The 19,495-nt window shown below is 41.9% G+C and overlaps 1 protein-coding gene across 15 annotated transcripts in view; it reads right to left on the reverse strand.

Moving 5' to 3' along the window:
- KMT2C (lysine (K)-specific methyltransferase 2C) overlaps nucleotides 1–19,495 on the reverse strand; it is a 216,066-nt gene that overhangs the window by 25,714 nt on the left and 170,857 nt on the right. For 14 of the 15 annotated variants that reach the window (XM_014944925.1, XM_014944923.1, XM_014944922.1 and 11 more), the window contains 10 exons: nucleotides 16,984–18,864; nucleotides 15,660–15,985; nucleotides 12,994–14,816; nucleotides 11,520–11,631; nucleotides 10,549–10,627; nucleotides 10,362–10,425; nucleotides 8,072–8,304; nucleotides 3,330–5,030; nucleotides 1,528–1,740; nucleotides 880–1,044 (listed from right to left, as the gene is read on the reverse strand). In XM_014944925.1, coding sequence (XP_014800411.1) covers nucleotides 880–1,044; nucleotides 1,528–1,740; nucleotides 3,330–5,030; nucleotides 8,072–8,304; nucleotides 10,362–10,425; nucleotides 10,549–10,627; nucleotides 11,520–11,631; nucleotides 12,994–14,816; nucleotides 15,660–15,985; nucleotides 16,984–18,864 — 6,597 coding nt within the window. The remainder of the gene's footprint in view (nucleotides 1–879; nucleotides 1,045–1,527; nucleotides 1,741–3,329; nucleotides 5,031–8,071; nucleotides 8,305–10,361; nucleotides 10,426–10,548; nucleotides 10,628–11,519; nucleotides 11,632–12,993; nucleotides 14,817–15,659; nucleotides 15,986–16,983; nucleotides 18,865–19,495) is intronic. The other variant, XM_014944911.1, reaches the window with a different exon arrangement.

Here is a 19,495-nt window from a genome sequence, read left to right on the forward strand (position 1 = left end):
CAGGGAGAAGCAGATACTCTGTGAGTTCACACTCCAGGCTACTTCCTTAACTGCCCATATTTTAAATGAAAACTAAATGAGAACTTCAGTATCTGCTCTCATTGCAGTCAAGCTCACACTCCAGGCTACTTCCTTAACTGCCCATATTTTAAATGAAAACTAAATGAGAACTTCAGTATCTGCTCTCATTGCAGTCATGCCCGTAAAGCTCACGCTTGTTCCTCACGTTTGACCACAGTAACCATTTCTCTCAGGTCACGTTCTCAGCTCACCTGCCACATAAGGCTGGAGTAACCACCACTGTTTTTTAACAAGTTACTAAAGTTTTTATAGTGGGGTAGCCAAGCAGCAAATTCAATTCTTTTTGCCATCTTGCTGCTCTCCCAATACTGCCACTCTGATCTTAGAGACCAAATTTTAAATTCTGTTATTAGCTTGTCAACAAACAGTCTGTTTTGTTTAGAGTGCTCAGGTTCTCAGTTAGGGCTTAGTGGACGAATAAGGAAAGTCTGTTTCCTATTTAATTCACATTAAGAAAGGCTTTAATGCTTTCAATGACTTTGCAAAGTACTAAGAATTCAGCCTCTTCTGCTCCATAAAACTGTAATTACAATTTTCACTATTTAGCATCCATTTGTAAAAGGAATACTTGTAGTTTTTAATTGGTTAACAATACAGTTTCTAGAACTGATTTCCACTTTCAGAGAGTAAAACAATGGTGACTGTTTCACCACTGCACCATCCATCTAGCCCAGCAACAGAAAACTATTTTCTTCTGGTTGCACAAAAGGCAGGAACTCCAACCAACCAGCAGTAAGAATGGCATGAGCTTCTTCTCCCAGAGAGAGCATACAACAGAAATCCAGATTAAAACCGTACCTTGTAAATGAGCTGGGAGTAGTAATCTGAAGCCCCATCGAGAGTAGCGCTACCAAAGCTGCCTACCAGGCGGTTTCCACCGTTCAGCTGGCCACTGCCATAGGGGAGAAAGTGTGCAAAGCTCACTCCAATTATTGGTTCCATCAAAGGCAGAAGAGAAAGCTGCTGTATTAAAAGAAAAAGGTAGATGTTAATTGAACTGTAACACAGAAGCATTGCAGATCCCCAAACATCAGTAGAGTGGTTTATAATTTTAAAAAATAAATCATCAGAATGTACCCACTATCAGAAAACTGTGTCAAACACAGCCTCTCTGTTCAGGAAGGTGGTCCCCTGTCCATCAGAGCCGCAGCTCCAGCTCCCTGGCAGTTCTGCCACAGAGGCTGCTGGAGCCCACAGGAAATCCACGGCTTTAAGACTACATCTTCCTGATGTAGTGTCCTGTGTCCTGATAACTGACATCATGTCACTACATCTTCCAAATTGAAATAAAACCAAATCTTTACATTTCATAATTTTATGGAAGTTTTCTTTCTCTCCACCCTGTACTCAAAATTCAACTTAATGACCAACTTTATTTCCACCATGAGAAGTCCACTCCTTGAAGTGTCCTCCTCTTGATGCACCACCCAGCACCTGTACACCCACCTGCTTTAACTGGATGAATGTATCAGCGTTGGGGTAAATAGTTTGCTTTTCTTCTTCCTCTTTTTTTCTTTTCTTGGACCGAGGAGCTGCCTTCTCTCCTGTCCTCTGAGCTCGCTTATTTCTCTGTTTCTTGGTTTCAGGTCCTCCATCTGTTCTCTGAAGCTGGCTGTTACTGCACCCAAACGCACCCTGCAGCTGGTTTCCGGCAGTTTGCTGGTATAAAAAAAAGAAAGTGAAGCAGGATTTTTGACGTTTTAATATACAATTCATTCAAATTTACTGCACAACAGACTAAAGAACATACATAATATAATAAATCTCGTTGATAACAACCCTATTTTATGGTTTGTTGACTTTGCTGTCTCACTGGCAACTCTAACTGCTGCACTGTCCCTGCACACAGGATTATGACTTATCGTTAACACCGACATCTGAAAACATCATTAAAAACTCACAGACCAGAAACATTTTCTTTTGAATACTCCCTAAAATAAAGTAACATAAGCGTGCAATCTTAGAGATTTTCACAAGGGCATAATGAAAGGCAGACTCGGCTGCAGAAAAGGCATGTAAGTTAATATAATACAAATGTATTTTGAGGTTAGAAACAAAACCAGCATTGTGAAACACTTCTCAATTGTACCATTTGCTTAAATACTTTCAGCACGAATTTGCAAAGCTGATCTTCATATAAAAGGGCAGTTGTGTAAAAGCAACCAGAATGGGACCTGGCAATGCAACAGACAGTGGCAAGGCAAAACAAAGTCCAATTTCTTTTTATCAATTATTATTTTAAACAGCTCTACGTGACCTCTACTGCAAGTACTCTCACTACTACTCCTGTCATACATTTTAACCAAGGATCTTTAACATTTACCTAAGTTACCTGCTGCCCACAATTATCTTCATTTTTATCAGTCTTTATTCATTTTGAATGTATTTAAATTTTGTTTCAAGGATGAATTTAGAGTTTAGGCAGCCATACACCAAAGCCGAGTGGAGATTGAAATATGAAAATAAAACAACCAATAAATATAAGTATAAAGTGTATCCTACCTCCACAGAAAGCAATTTTCTTTAGGTCTGTTTTTAAGAACCTTATAAATTATTAAATCATATAATGCCATTAATATAAATAATTAATGCTCCCTTCCATTACAGTAAAATTAATTAAGAGGAATATTCTGTAACACAGAAATCCTGCCATTTTAGGAGAATTAACAATTTCACACTTTTGATCAAAATCCTAGAGTGCAGTTTCTACTAAAATTAGAGACAATATATGATTTTTACAGTCAAGAAACGAGCCTGGACTTGCTTGCAGAGAACCCCCCAGTGGTGCAGCTGATGGGGTGTGAAGCCCAGCCCCAGGCCCCTGCAAAGGCTCCTCCTACACAGGACTGAGTGAAGTCCCAGAAGAAAGCAGCGTACAGACCTACTGTATGCAATACGGAGAGATACTAGGAGGTGATTAAGAGTCATACAGTAAAATCTTGCCTTTATCTTGGTAAATATTAGGCATTTTTTAAGATGATTATTGATAGAAAAATTACTTCTTGCATTTTAATAATTTCTGAATACACTTATCTATGAAGCCGCATTGAAACTTGTTCTTTTTATAACACAGATGATTTACTCATGGAGAAAAGGCAGGGAGGGAGGTAACAATTCCTTATAGCTCTTTATTCCACCCCTGTGCAGGTAGGTCACCTCCCTGTGTTTTCACAAACGCCTGCAGTAAAGGCACAAACTCACTCTGGATTGTTGAGGACCCCTTATAACAAACCCAGTAACAGGCTCACCATTCCTTCAGCTGGACTCGGCTTCTCTGTTAACTTTTTATCCCCAGAAGCCTCCTCTTCTGTCCGGCTGCTGTTCTCTGATTTCTGATTCAGAAGAGATGAGGATTTTTTATTTTTAAGCAGGTGTTTCAGCAGTTCGTTCCCCGACTCTCCTTTGGCTGCCGGAACGCTGGCTGGCTGTGCTGGACTCTGAGCTGAAGAGGCAGACTGGGATGGGACCTTATCTTCTTCCACCTTAATACTGCTTGGGTTTTCTGGTTTAGGCTCAGCCTGACCCAAGCACTGATCAGTTTCTGCCTTTTCAAGTTTAACCTCTTGAATGCTGGTGGGTGGATCTGGTTTAGCCTTTTCGGCCTCTGTGTTTAGAGAGGGCTGTTTCTGGGGCAGAGCGCTGCCGGGGAGCTTACTCTCCAGCTCGGGAGAGGTCTGGCTCTCTCCTGCATTTGATGTTGATGGGCCTGTTAACTCCACTGACTCTTGCTCATCTTGGTGACGTGAAAGCTCGTTGGGGGTGTTAACTGTGGGGGTGGAGGTAGAATCAGAAACGGTTGGAGTTGATGGTGCAGTTATATCTGAATGTGGAGTTGAGGGGGCTTTTATTGACTCGGCATCCTCGTCCTTTTTCTTTTTTCGTGTCCTTTTCTTTTTTCCTTTCTCCTCTGGGATTATGTCAGAGTACAGCTGGATGAGAGACTGGCTTGACCCAGGGAAGTTTGCTGCCTGAGGCACGCTAGTGTCCGACCCACACGGGGCACCACTGCTGAGCGTGGCAGATGAAGGTACAGGAGATGCAAACGGAGGCCTGACTTGGTTCTGCGTAAAGGTGGCCCCAGGGAGATTCCCATGGGTTTGTTTTACATTATGGAAATTAGGGGCTCCACCTGCAACAGCAGATGTATCAGGTCCAAAAGTCGTAGGTCCCACCGGCCTTCGCTCACTGCTTTGCATAAAATTTGCAGCAGGAGGGGAGGTGACGGGACCCTGCTGCAGAATTTGCCCCATTTGTTGCTGTTGATGCTGCGGAGACTGCTGAAGAGGTCGCGGAGTTTGTATGAAATCACAAGGCAGATCAGAATTAAAGAAAGGTATCTGAGATAAGGATGCTTTGTTATTTAATTCAGACCCCATCATGCCATGCTGTTCTAGTTCCATCCGCTGCTGTAAAGCCCTCTGTCGATCCACCTCCTGCATTAGCTGAATGCGTTGCCGCTCCTGCTGCTCTCGTAAACGCTCCTTTCTTTCCCTCTCTTGAAAACTTTCACTAAAAGGGTTATTGTCCTCAAACTCCACCCTTGGCGGTGGCCCTGACTGCGCAGTTGCATTGGGACCAGGCACGGGAGCTGGTGTACCAGCAGTAATGGGCAACGGTGTCATTGGAGGCTGCATCCTTGCTGGATTCATGGACATATGACTTGCAGGGGCATTTGTAGGTTGCCACCCAGATAAATTTGGCATTCTGGCTGGGTTGGACTGCCCGGGCATCACCACTGCGTGTTGCTGATGCTGGAGCTGTTGTGCCACCATGGGGAAGTTCTGTTGATTCATTGCTGGTGATGTTCCTCCTGGAACCATGGGTGGCTGAGGCTGGACGCCTGGCATTATGGCATGGGGTGCCATTCCACACTGCTGCTGCTGCTGCTGCTGCTGCTTGATTCGATATTCCTCAATTAGTTCTGCATGCTCTTTCTGCTGCTTTCGAATCTAAAAATTAAAGAAGTCATTATTCATCTCTGACACGTATTGACTATATAAGTAGTCAATATAAAACATGCAGCTCACCATTAGAATTTCAGCAGACAATGAACCTCAGGCAAAAATAGCATTTTGGCATAGCCTTATTTTCTCTCCCTATTTAAGGCTAAATAGCCATCATTTCTTTAGAAACACTATCCATCCCAAAATTTTAGAAGAAAGTAACAAAGCTTCAAAGTTCTAATTACATACTGAGACTGCACCGTGCTAGGAAATATATAAACCTAAACCAACAGTGATCCTTGTCCTACAGATCTCACCATCCACGCACAGGGTAACAACAGTTGGGAACAGACAGGAAAAAGGGAACAGTGAGATGGACGATCTTTGCACATCAGCAAAAATTTTTAAAAGATATAATTGAAAAGGAAAAGTTTGCAGGAAAACACCAAGGTAGGTTCCCATTTATTCACAGGCAGATCCTAAAAGATCACACAGCAGATGAAAATGGCAACTGCTTCTTGAAGATTTTAAATTTTAGGATGAAAACAAACTCGACTTGGACACTAGAAGTTAAGCCGAGTAGTTTACTTTTAAGGCAAGCAGGAGAAGACAATAGAAGGATATGACAGTGTCAACTGAAGAGGAGTGAGCATTTCAGAAACACAAGAGAGACCCCTCTAAAAATATAAAAGGATTTGTAATCCACTGGTTAATAATACATACATTATGGAAAATCTCTCTCTCATTTCTATTCATTAGATTATGACTTCCACAACTTCCATTAGCTGTTTGTACTGACACAAAAAGTCCATAAGATAATTAAAAATGTTTGCTAGTACTCTCCTTTATCTGGGCGAAGGGAGAAGCCAGAAAGCTCAGGATAACAGAGACGTTACAGGACATACTCCAGAACCCCAGACACATGCACCCAAAAGGCTATTTACACAGTGATCTCAGGTCCAAGATGATTTACGAGCTCTGGCTTGGTGCTGACACTGCCAGATAAACAGTCTCACTGCATAAAGCCACCAACAGGATCGATCTGCATTGTAGAGTCCAGCACTACAGGGCTTCTCTGTGGGTACACAGGAGACCTGTGTTGGCTGCTGTACAGCCTGTGGACGCCTGTAGGAGGCTTCCAAACCACTACACCCTCTGGAGTCCACAGTGACAGATCAGCCAAGTGACTGTACTCGGAATGAGTTGAGATCTCCAAGGACCAGCACTGACGACACCCCGCTGGGTGAGCGACTGCACAGACCAACCTGGGGATCCTAACAGCGCAGGGGAGAAGGAGGCAGAGCTCGTTAGCACAGGGACAGTGACACCCCAACACTGTTACACCATCCTGGTCACAGGGGAAATACAGCCGTGTCCCCGTGGCTCCGTGCCTGAGCTCACAACCCTGTCACAGGAGCTCGTGTTGCACAAAGTCAGCTCCAGTTTCTCTGCACCGGTGGCTGGGACCAGCAACTCACAGGGATTTGAGAGCTCTTTTCTCTCTATGTACATACAGAGACTCTGCCCTTGTCAAAAACTAACAGAAGCTCAATTACAGAAAAATTACTCGATCTGATTTGAAAAAGCGGTGAATTGCTTCAACAGAAGGTCCTTGAAAATACACTTTAACAAATAAGCTCCTACAAGGTATGTAACAAAGTGCTGTTTCGGATGTGAATGACTGGTCTAAGTCAGTGGCTGAAGGGGAGTGGAAGGCATTTTCCAGCAGCACATGAAACTTAAGTTTAAAAATGAAAAATAAAAGAACCTTAACTGTGGGGCACTAAATGAATCTGCCAGCAATGTCATGATTAGTAGCTCTCACTTCAACATAGCTCCACTGTAATACTAGACTGATGTATGTATGATAAAGACTGGCTGAAGTGAATTTTTTTTGCATTTATTCTACTTGTGATTCATTATGGAAAGGAAAAAAAAAAAGAAAAAGGAAGGAATGATGTAGACATAATTTATCTGCTCCATCCCTCTTCCACACAGTGAGAAGACAAGTCAGCTAATATTCCATCCAGTGCAGACTTTGGCCTGAAGCAACACAGGAGCAAGAACTCGAGAGTCAGATATCACTTAGGACTTCATTCCAAGCAGCCTGCTGCCATTTTTTAAGCCTCATATTAATAGAAGATAATTCTAAAGCATTTTCATGTTCAGCAGGTCTAGTTGAGCCTGACAATCAGCATTCAGTACTGTTGGCCAAGCATAGATTTATCAAAGCCATCACAGATTTAACTTTAATCTCACTTACTATAATCACAGCTACAAGATGCAGCAAATGAAATTCCAACTGAATATAAAGAACTGAAAACAAAACCCAGTGAAAGTGGTTACACATTGGAAGAGGGGCCCAGAGAGGCTGGGAAATCTCTACCTTGGAGACAAAAAACTTGACTGACAAGGTGCTGAGCAACCCGATTTAACCATGAAGGTAATTCTGGTGTGATCAGTCGCCTGGATCATCTCCAGAGAGCCCTTTTACCTGTATTATTCCATGATACACTAACAGGTAACACACACTGATGATCAGTGTCTATGAACCAGACAGATCATAAAACTAGACTAACACTAAAGATACAATGAAAAGAGATTTTCAAACAGTAACATTTTACTGGTATATACCCAAGATGTTCTGATTACGTAAGGACACCTGAAAAAGACTGAAAAAGACGAGGTTCATTCAAGCCTGAAACAAAGCCCTGCATGCTGTGGCTTTCCTCTGAATCTTCCATTTATGCTTTTCACAGTGCCAGGAACTCCGTTGCAAGTCACTTTACCAAGCAATTTTCCCCCTTCCCAAAATACTAAGAGCTTTTTGTCATAATGTTTGCAGTAGCATATTCTCCAACTCCGGTGTCACCAGCAATGCAGAGTAATGCTGATACACACACAAAATATGACAGAGAGTGGCTCCCTTTAAATAACCTCTGCTGTACTTAAGCATTTCAGTTTCCCTTTTAGAAGATTTAAAGGAAAGAGTCATACCAGTGTGACAGCTTAGCGTTAGGGGATCAGTTTGGATTCGGGACGATTACCTGTTCTAGCTGTTTTTGGACCATACTTTGCTGCTCAGTAACGTGTTTAAGCTGTTCTGCATCTTCTTCTGGGAACTCACGGCCAGCTTTCTTGGCTGTACGCTGTTTTGCTGAGAGTGCCTTTTTTGATTTTCTGTGTGCTCCAATTTGCTCCTCAAGGTACTTCTGTTGCATTTGAAGAAGTTGTTGTGTTTCTTGCAGCCATTCCTCATATTGCTTTCTTTGCGAATCATCTGGAGAGAATGGAAATTTAAGTATGATATATGATCTCATCCTGGGGTGAGCTCTTATCCTACTTTTTAGAGATTGAGTTTAACAATCAGGTTCCCCCCTTATTTTAAGAGACCTCTGGTCAAGTTCAGCCAAATCTGGCAGAGGATTTGATATCTCAAGAGGTATTAAGCTCTTGGAGTGATCTGAGTAAAAGAGGCAAAGAGCCAAATTACTGCATTTATTAAGAGAAAGCTGTTTTAACACAGTCCCATAATTTCAAGAGACACCAGCCCACTGTCTAGGCAGTAAATGTGTACTTGTGAGCCAACGCAGCTTTCAAAGCAGCTACAGAACCTGGTGACACCTTGCTCTGCCACTGAACAGGGGACATGGAAGATTTCTGGAAGTACTCAGTAGAGGGAAAAGAGATTAGGGAGTAAGGACAAAAACTTACAAGAAACATGCCTCGTTAATTCTGGTGGTTTTAGAGGAGTTTTACACATATAACAATCTATTTTTATTACTGCTTCTAAGAAAAAATATTAAAATTATAAACCGCCATCATATATTCATGAAATGAAAGAAAGATATTGTCATTGTAAAAATAACCTTCTGTCAGTGCTTTACACAGGGCCCTCAGCACCAGCGCCTTTTCCTCCCCACAAACAAACTCTCAGGCTGTAACTGAGACATTACTCTTGTAACAAATGAGAAAGGCTCATCTGCCATGAGCAGCCCATTGCTCTCAGATGCTTTTCTTGAGGCAAACCAATCATGTCTGATAACAATTGATCTGCACTAAGCCCAGAAGGCAAGAAAGAAGGTTTGGTGATGGTATCGTTTGTCTCCTGATCGCACACTGGCAAAGAGCTGGGTAACCAGGAATACAGCGTGGATCCTTCTTAAAAGGACAGTTTGTTTAATAAAGATAACTACACAACAGTATGATTTCAATATAACTGTCTCTACCACCTTCTCCTTTAACAGTCACAGTGGTAGTGACTCTAACAGCCCAACTCAATCAATTCACAGAGCCAGCTACTGTCCCGAGGGGTGCCCATTCCTTCAACGACAAATTCTGCAAAACTAATCACATAACCTGAAGGGACAACTGGGTGGAAATGATGGAGAGGAACTGCAGCTGGGAGCAACGCGAAAGAGCAAATGGAAGTACTAAAATATTAACCAGTTCCAGGTAAGAATAACTACAAGTGAAATGAGAAACAGACTTTCTCAAGTGCTCAGAACGACCACCACCCCAACCCGAGCGAGGCCACCACTGAGGGCCATGTCAAATCTCACCAGAAGTTAATACAGATAATATTGCAAAACCTCCTTATTGCATACTCAGTGCTGCTACTGCACTTTCAGGAAAAGTGAAGGTGTTTACTTCTGGTTTTTCATTTATAAATATCAAAGTAATTTTTTACAGTGATAGAAACACTTTTTTACATATGGTCTTCCTCTCCTAACATATGCTCAGTTTTAATTTCTGGTAATAAATCTTTCTCATCATAGAGACTGGGATTTCCAATTGATCTAGGGCAACCAGAAACAAGGAATGCAAAATATTAGTGCTATATATTTCTGCTTTCAACAGCTGTGGGTCCCAACCAGTCTTGCTTAACTAACGCCTGGAAAACTTTTACTGGTATTTGTTAAAATGACAATGATGTTGCCCAAAACTTTCTGCTTCTGAAATAAAAAACCCCAACCTATCACTACAGACTCTTGTTCTCACCAACCTCAGCATATTACAACACAACAAAAGACCAGGTTTTTGACATAGTGGCCTGTCAGTTTATAGATTACTATTCTCACAGAAATTCAAATAATGCTAATTTTCTATTTGTTGTTTCCTTCATTCCTTGTGGGTTTTCTTTAAGGACAGCTTCTACAGAATGTGTTAATTTACTATGCACCCCTTTATCAGTTGGTATCGCAATGATGAAATGACTTAATTTTAAAAGGATCAATTTGTGATAGACAGGATCCATTTATGGATGTTTTCTTTTAAAGAAAACAGAACTATAGAATGAAACACCAACACACAATAAATTATTGAATCTGTACTTACTGACAAAACCAGGACCGAAATTGGGAGGATTAGGTCTAGAAATCTGAGGTGTCAAACTTCCATCCTAGAAATTTCAGTAAAATATACAGATAAGCATATTAAATCATGATTTAATTAAAAAACAACCAAAAAAACTAGTTAGCATTATTTAACACTTCTGTTTAAACCCCATACCATGTTGTATTACCTGCGTAATTGCCTGCTGCATATGATTTTGGCCTTCACTGGTCTGAGCCCCTGGCACTGGCTGGCCCATAAAGGGAAACCTATTGATACATAAACAGAAAATGAAATTATAACTTTTAAAACTGGTATTTTAGGGGAGAGACAACCTCTTGTATTACACAAAAGCATCCAGATATTTAATAGGCATTTGCTTGAACTTCTGTACCAAACTTTTTCAATGTCTGGAGAATATTAATTCTCATTTGACACTACAACACTTTGCACATTGTCAAAACTATTCTATTTTACGCTTTCCAGAGAGATGAAGTAAACACCATGTACTGTGGTAAAACAGTGAAAATGCACAAAACTTTCACTCTATTTGTATTTTAATATATTACGATTAAAAGAAGAAAAAAAAAAAAAGATTTAATGGATTTAGATATCACTGTCACCAGCACAGTCAACTAGAGCTGGGTAAATGTGCACCTCTGGTAAGCCAGGTAGTGTCAAGTAACACTGAAGCCTGTGTCAGGAAGGAGAAAACACTCTTTCAAGAGCCACATAAAACGAAAAGCTGCAGATCCTCAGATCCTTTCTGGCCCATGGACGCCCCACCTATGGTAAAGGCAGTCATGATGAAATCTGCACAGTTCATAGCTCCTTTTGTCCTCACAACAGATTTAAAGAAGGGATGAAGCTTTTGTTACTGGAGCTAAATCTTAATAATACTTAGCATTAAATGATACGCTGCAACATGAAGTTTAACCATTACATGGCCATCAACAGTTTTCAAACGCAACGCGTGGAAGATGTGTCATCACATAATTAGGGAGTGAGGAAACAAGAAATGCCAAGGACTATGAACTACATGCCAAAAAGATATTTTTCCCCCTTTTAGATTTTTTTCATTTCCCATGCACAGCTTCCCCTAGCTCTACCATTTCCTTTTACATTTTGTAGCCCCAAAGAATGGTATCAAGCATTGCCTACCTGTTCATAACCATCGGTGGCATCCCCATGTTACTCTGCGCCATGACTTTATTGATCCCCTTGAGAGCTACCATTTTGGCTTTCATTATGGGATCAGTAATTGCATCGAAGTCTATAAAAGAAAAAACAGTAAAAAAGAATTACATTGCTGAACATTACAAGCTAATAACTGGAACTGACTTGTTTGGACCTAGTTCATGCATAAATCATCAGTAAAGCAACATAATTGCATTACTATTTCACATTACTTGTCCCCTCCACTTTGAAATTCATGGTTAATTCGTAGTTTCATATATTCTCTAAGGAAAGTTACTCCAGCAGCAACTGTCCTTGTTTTCAGCCACAACATACAAAGGCAAGCAGGTCAGTCTGAGAAAGGCTCTAGACCAAATCTGGCCTAGGATGCCAATAATATGATTAATCAATTCTATTTATAGGTCTAAGAATCAGGAAGAAGAGTTGTTTCTGTGAGTTCTGTTGGCAAAACTGACACGCCACCACTAAGAAACGTACTAAGAAAACAAACCAGTTGCTCAGTAATTACCAGTAGCACTACAGGCAGAAAGGCACACACCCCACACAGCATCTGCAAAGACCATAAGCACGGCAAACTCTGCCTTTTTGCTGTCTCTCCCATCACGTGCCTCACCCAGAGCAGGGTGAACGGGAGGACAGAACAGCTGAGGTTCAAAGGGACCTCTGGAGGTCACCTTAGCCACCTGGGGTAGCTACAGCACCTTCTAGCCACACTACAAATAGGGAACTCTGACTTAGGGGTAGGTTAAATTTGTCTTTTGAACAGCCTTGATGGCCAGTGTAGTTACAACTAACACATTTCTCAGAAATATGTATTTCATTAATAACAATTAAATGATAGTGATGGTCTTGACCTGAATGTTCAAACTACTACATTATATTAAGCAGGACATGGCAAATTATCCTGAATGCTTTTAGTATGCACAGAATTAATTGTGCTGTTTCTGGGCCTTGCCCAGATTGAGAGTTAGTAATGCAGCTTTTCTGATCCCTTTCTTTGAGACACACTAAACACTGCAAAAAAAAAGTGATAAAACAACCATAAAAAGAAAATTGATAGATCAAATATCATAAGGTCAGCTATTGCACTTGATCATTTAATTTTGTTTACAAAGGGTACATTTACTCTGTATCATGTATGAGAATGTAAAATATAAAGAGAATATGTGACAGAGCTGATGACAGAAAAATGAGCAGTAATGCAGAGTTACCCAGATCCCGGTAACGTCAACAGGATCCTTGCATGGAGTTCAGAATTCCACCTACATGCTCAATTTCCATAATCCCACTGTACCTATTAGGCAGGCTGGTTTTGGTTATGCCACATTCAAACTCCACTTATCTACCTGCTTCTTTCAGTGCAGTAGATTATTTAACTATTTATTGTTGCATTTTTAAAAAACGAACCAGAACCCAGACAAACAGATCACCCACATACCAATATTGGGGAAAAATGGCTCCGAACGCTGGCGAATCATGGCTTGCATCTGTCTCTGCTGCTGCTGCTCCTGTCTTTCCTGATCCAAAAGGTCTTGCAGAAGAAGTGGCTGCTCCTCTAGCAGAAGTGGTCTCTCTCGATTTTGCTGTTGAGCTAATGGTTGAGGGAGCATCATCTGTTGGGGACCAGACATGCCACTGGGACCAGGACGGTTTGTTACCGCCACAGTTTGATTTGATGTCTGTCCCGTCCCGAAGCTATGATTAGATGATTGACCCTGAATAAATCCTGGATTTGGTGACCCTTGAGAAAAATTATGGTTCATTCGTGGAACCATGCTCAAATTTGAATTTAAAGTGTTTTCCAAGATCTGTCCACCAGGTGTCATTAGTGTTTGTGGAATACCTGGCGCATGGTTCATTTGTGGTGTTGGCAAAGATTGAGATGGAGATCCCAGAGTCCTTGCTTCTGCGTTATCTGAGCTCTCATTAGCTAGCAAACTTGAGAGGACTGGTGTGGACCCAGAAATACTGCAGGAACTTACTGCTCCTTGAACAGGCAGCGGAGCAGATCCCTGAGCATCTGGACTAGGCACAGTTGTTTCTTGACTAGGAACAGCAGTAGTTTTCTCAGGGAATTCTGGGTTAAGAGGCTGTGCAGGAGCCTTTTCTCCATCCTTTACCTCTGCCTCAGCAGCCTGCTGAGTACTTGTGGATTCAGCATTTCCATCACTTTTTTCATTTTCATTCTTCTTTTCCTCCTGAGTGTTTGGGGAAAGTACTTCTGTTTTAATTTCATTTTCTGTAGCCGATTTCTTCTGTGGAGACTGAGTCTCAGGATGGGAAGCAGTTCTATCACCTTGTTCTTTCTGTTTTGGTTCTTCTGTCTTGCCCTGGATATCTAGTTTGTCATCAATGGGGACACTAAGATCTAGTTCTTCATTAAACATTCCTTTCTTATCCCCCACATCAAGGTCTGGGTCTGTGTATGCAATTATATCAAATTCCCCAGATGTCAGAAGATCATCAAGGTGAGGATCATTGGTTTCCAAATTATCTAACGTGTCCAATTCATCTCCTTTCCCATCCTCTGTGTCTAGATTCAAATTTTCCAGATCCTCATCATCTAAATCCTTGACTTCAACCCCGTCAAGGTCCTTCACATCCAAATCTTTTACGGCAGGATCATCAGGATCAAGTTTTTCTTCCAAACCATCACTTGGCTGGTTGGGAATCTGTAAATTTGCAGATTCATCACTTGGTGCAGATGTAGATAAAGATGGTCCTGGGAACGCATCAGCAACTGGTGGATGACTTAAAGAACGTATCACAAGTGCAGGTGGATTGTCAGGATTGATCTGATCCTGCTGGGATTGTGACATATGTTCCAAAGTTGTAGGCATCTGCAACTGGTTAGGTATACCTTGAGAATTATGTCTCAGGGGTTCTGCTGGTCTTGGGGCCGGAAACTCCTGCCTGGGTATGAACCCTGCATGTCGCTGATGTTGTGCTGCTGCATCCATAACGTTGGCAGCAGAAGGATTGAAAGGCAGCCTTGGCCTCCCGTCAGGAGCTCTGTGACGTAACTCGATGAACGCCTGACCCAATATATTGTGCTGCTGAACTGGAATTCCCTGCGGAGGAAAATGTTGAGAGATCCCAGATGTATTATTCATTTGTGGATTGTTCACTGGCCGAGGCATATCAATAGACAATGATCTTCTCAGCTGTGGTGGAACTCCAGGGCGTTGCATCGGCGGTTGAGGACCGAGGAAACGTTCTTGACCTGCTGGTGGACCATGGCCACCTCCTGGAAATCCATATCTATAATAAAGAATGAAAGACTAAATGATCTCTTTTCCCAGGACTGCCTGGTCTCACATATTTGACTAAATAACTATTCACCAAAATGCTTTACATGATGCATTCATTAAGACATTTAAATAAATATTTTGACTAATTATGCTTACATTTAAATGAGCTTTATGACTACAATAAAATAATTGCTTTAATTATGTTTAATAAACAACCTGTTTTCCCTTCCAATAATAAAAACGGATAGAAAACTCTGACAGTAAGAACTATCTTACTAAATAAACTACGTGTTAGTGCAACTCAGCGTAAAAAGTAATGTTGTGTGGATTTAGAAATTACTGAAATAAATCCAAAATAGTGAAAATAATTCTTATTGAGATGACAATGTATGTCAATACTGGTATTCATTCTTACATCATAACATTCACTGTAAAAATGGCACATACAGAAGTCGAAGTTTGATTATATATTCATTATAAATGAAAACAAGAATATTACATTTATTCATTATAAAGGCATCAAAGCTAAAGCTAGACCTTTCATGTTTTTATTTTTTAAAATGCCCCAAAACCACGGGCGACAAGATCATAGCTTTCACACAAGTACTGCAGCTTCTCCATTTGTATTTCTGATTAATTCCCAACCAAAGACAGTGTTTGTATAAAATACACATTCTAATGTTACAGACATGTACAGGAAAACTCCCTCTACATACTGACTTCAGAAAGATTACCAGCTACTCCAAACAACACAGATGATTTTTCATCCAAAAAACGCCCCTTTATCTAACAATTTCTGTAAATGTAGAACTACTCCTGTAATATCCTGGTTTTATAAGATCAGAGATCTTACCTAAGCCCATGAGGTCTCATCCCCATGGCATTCATATCGCCTGGAAACTGGGGTCTATTGAACTGCCCATCAGCAGGAAATGGTCCACGTTGGTCTTTTGGGTATACAGTGAACCTTGGCCCACCTGGAGGGACAACAGAGGACCTAATATTCCCAGGATACGGAGGGGGAGGACGGTTAAAAATTGGATTTAAGTTGTCTTGCTGCCAGTGCTGAAGAGGAGTTGCATGGGTAGGAGCTGCTGCCTCCTGCAAAGCTTTTTCCTGACGAACCGCATTCTTCTTCTGCTGCTGTTGCTGTAGAATAATTTCACGTAATTTCTGGCGCTGTTTAAAAAAAAAATCATAAAAAACATCATTGTGCTTGACACTGTAATTGACATATTTTGAAGTGTTACACTCTGCTAGGTTAAGCCTTTTGGAGGAAAGTAATTCTTCAATCACTACAGAAAAATATTATAAACTACCATAATCACCTCAGAAATTAGAAAAGGGATCAAAATGTGCAAGACGCTGGTAATGCAACTTAATCCCCTGACCTCTCGTTGAAGTGTATGGTGTGAACCTGTTTCACCAATTAACATATAAGCTACTCTCTCTTCATTTTTCTATTCCAATAACGTAGGGCCTTTTACCACATGTGAAAGTGCATTCTGAGGGAGAAAAGGGACTAGAGGTCCCCTGAAGAGAATTCAACACGTTTACAGCAAAGCTGCAGAATTACTCTGACTCTGTATGATAAATACTAACACTTTTTCTGCTAAATCCACTTTCCCATTGCTCCTTCCAAACAGAAGACTGAGCAGTTTCCACACATTGAACGTCATCATGTCTCAGCAAGGTGTCTGCCCAACGTTCACTGAGAAAAACCTGGAGTGAATGTGCCTCCAGAAGAGCAGTGACCAATGGCTGGATTCACCTCAACATACCCGACAACAGAAAAGTTAGATGGCTGGTCTGAGATCTTTGCCTATACTTCCTTTTTCAGTCACTGAACATCAGTTCTACATCTCATCTATTATAGGATAAGATTAATTGTCCTTTCAAGGTTTTTTTTTCCTCATACTGTAGATAAAACAGCTATTACAGACCATGGCTTCAAAGATGGCCTTTGCTTCCTGTTTAGATCTTGTCCAAACTCCTTAAACATTACTGTGTTTCTGTATTCTGTATATTGGAAGACCAAATTAACACCCTAAGTGAATGAAGAGAATTCTATGCTACATAGCTATATTTAATGGCAAGTAACTTCAAATATTAACAAGAAATGGGGAAAATTATACTTATGAAATTTTAATACCATCAGTATTAAAGGTTATTCTCACCTGTCTTAACTTCTCAGTATCTGCTTGTGACATATTCATGGTATTCTGTGTATCTGTTACTCCTGTAGTGGGTGCTGGGCCAGGAACTTGTGAAACTTTGGGAAACTGTTGTCCTTGAGAACTCATCGGAGAATTTCCAGATGCATTGAAGTTGCCCTCAGATCCAGGCCGTGGCTGCTCAGCAGCGTCATGGGCCAGTTGACCAGTTCCAAAAGATTCTGGCTGAGGTCTTGGAGTCATTGGTGGTTGATCATACGGGTCACGTGCTGGAGCAGCTGGACCATGGCTAAATGAATCTGTTATTGCAGGTCCTGCAGGTCTGGGGGTTTGAGAACATGGATCTGATGGCCTGACAAAAGTGCCCTGCAACCTGTTCTGTGGTGTCTGCAGGAAAGGATCTCGATTTGGTATTACTCCTGGTCTTGTCATTGCAGGTCTGTTAAAACTCTCTGGAATCCCTGGCCTTGGAGTTGCTGGTTGCTGAGAATAAGGATCACTGAGAACCGGCCTTGGTGTTCCAGGAGGTTGGGCGTAAGGATCAGAATGTCTCTGGTTTGCTGGGGACTGAGCAAATAAATCCGCTGGTTGAGCAGGTCTTGGTGTTGGTGGTTGCTGCATATATGGATCAACTGTGGTGGGCCGAGGAGTTCCTGGAGGTTGGGCATAAGGATCAGTAACTGGCCGAGGAGTACCTGGAGGCTGGGAGTAAGGGTCCTGAGAAGCTGGCCTTGAAATGGGTCCAGATTGAGGGAAAGAATCACTCTGCTGTCGCACTATCCGGGGTGGATGGGCAAAAGTCTCCTTTATTGCAGGATGGGGAGTGAGGGGAGGCTGGCTGTACGGGTCGTTAGGCTGATTATGGGAGAAGTTATCCACTGGCCTCGGTGTCAAAGCGGGCCTTTCATACGGATCAACAGCAACGCGCCTTGGCGTAGTTGGCATTGACGCGTAAGGGTCTTGTGGGGACTGAGGTGGGCGCATAGGAGTTTTAAAAGGCCCAGGGCTACCATCAACAGGAGTAGGAGTCGGAGTCAACGGTGGCCGAGCATACGGATCAGCAGAAGTTACTCTCTGTCTCTGAAAAGTATCAGTTCTAGGAGCCGGTTTAGTAAACGGATCACCGCTTCCAGCTGTTAAAGGAACCTTCCCTGACTGTTCCATAACTATGGGGGATCTTGGGACCCCCAAGGGTTTGGAGAACTGCTCTGATGCCATGACAGGCCTGGGCGTGTCCGGTGGCTTTGCATAGGGATCACTGCTACCTGGAGATGAAGAACACGAATCCCTGACTGGAGAAGGCCTGCTTCCTGATGGTTCGGTTCCCTGAATGGGCCTGGATATGGAGGACTGTGGTGCACAGGTATCTAACGGCGCAATGGTATTTCTTCTAACAAAGTTTTGGTTAATGGGTGCTGGTCTAGGTGTTCCCACCATTTTAGCGTACGGATCCATTGGAGAAGGAGGTCTTGTGTTTGTGGAACCTGGAGAAAACATCTGTTGGGATGATGTCTGAGGAGTCTGAGACTGAGACAGTGAATCGTGAACTGGGATTCGGGTGGGAGTAGGGGGTGGGGCTTGTGGTTTTAGGAACACATCGTCTGACGATGCTGATGTAGGTGTAGCAGGTAGCTGCTGCTTTGCAAACAGATCCTTATGGAATGTCTGTTGTGCAGGAGACATACTTCCATTGCCAGTCTGTGGCGTTAAGGGGCTCTGGATGCCACTGCTAGGTGTGTCCGAGCCAGACTGGTTCAGAAGCTGTTGTGAACCAAACTGCTGCTGCTGCTGTTGCTGCTGCTGTTGCTGCTGCTCATTTTTCACTTGTTCAAGCTTCTGTGTGGCTTCTATTTTGGCTTGCTGCTTACTTTTTTGCCGCATTTGCTGTTTTAAAATTATGAGGAAAAGGGTTATACTTGGAAATCCAGGGTATACAGAAAAATCTTTCACATGTGTCTTTAAGATCCATCAAAGATGAATTATAAGCAATTGTGAATCGCAAATTTTAAATGCAATGGGAGCAGAGGCTCTAGCTATTTGTAAAGTCCAATTACCTTGATATGTACTTTGATTGCCTGGGAAGAAGAACTTCCCAGGCTGCCTAAAGAGCAGCACTGCTTTCCAACCTTACACTGAAGACAAAAGGTTACTGGCAGAGGCAGCACTGATGTGAGGGAAATGGGCTCCAAGAGACAACCAGCCCAGTTTGAAGCAGTGGTCTGCAGGACAACGTTACTGCAATATAGGGTATATAAAAACGAAGTATTGCACTAGCCAGCCATACAGAGAAAGAATAACCCACTTCCGTAATAGGTAGGATTTAACAGTCAAAGTTTTAAAACAAAGTTTTCTAACATTTACAAGCAGCTTCTCTTCTGACAGCATCTATTTTCTTCCTACGCAGAATGGCTGACTTTATACTGCTCCACAAAGAAAGATTAAAATTGATTTTATTACAACAGCTTCCAACAATGCAATAAAAAGCTGGAAGAAAAAAATAACAAAAACCCTTAAA

This window comes from Calidris pugnax, unplaced genomic scaffold (genome assembly GCF_001431845.1).
Source record: "Calidris pugnax isolate Ruff unplaced genomic scaffold, ASM143184v1 scaffold54, whole genome shotgun sequence".
Taxonomy (NCBI): Eukaryota; Metazoa; Chordata; class Aves; order Charadriiformes; family Scolopacidae; genus Calidris; species Calidris pugnax.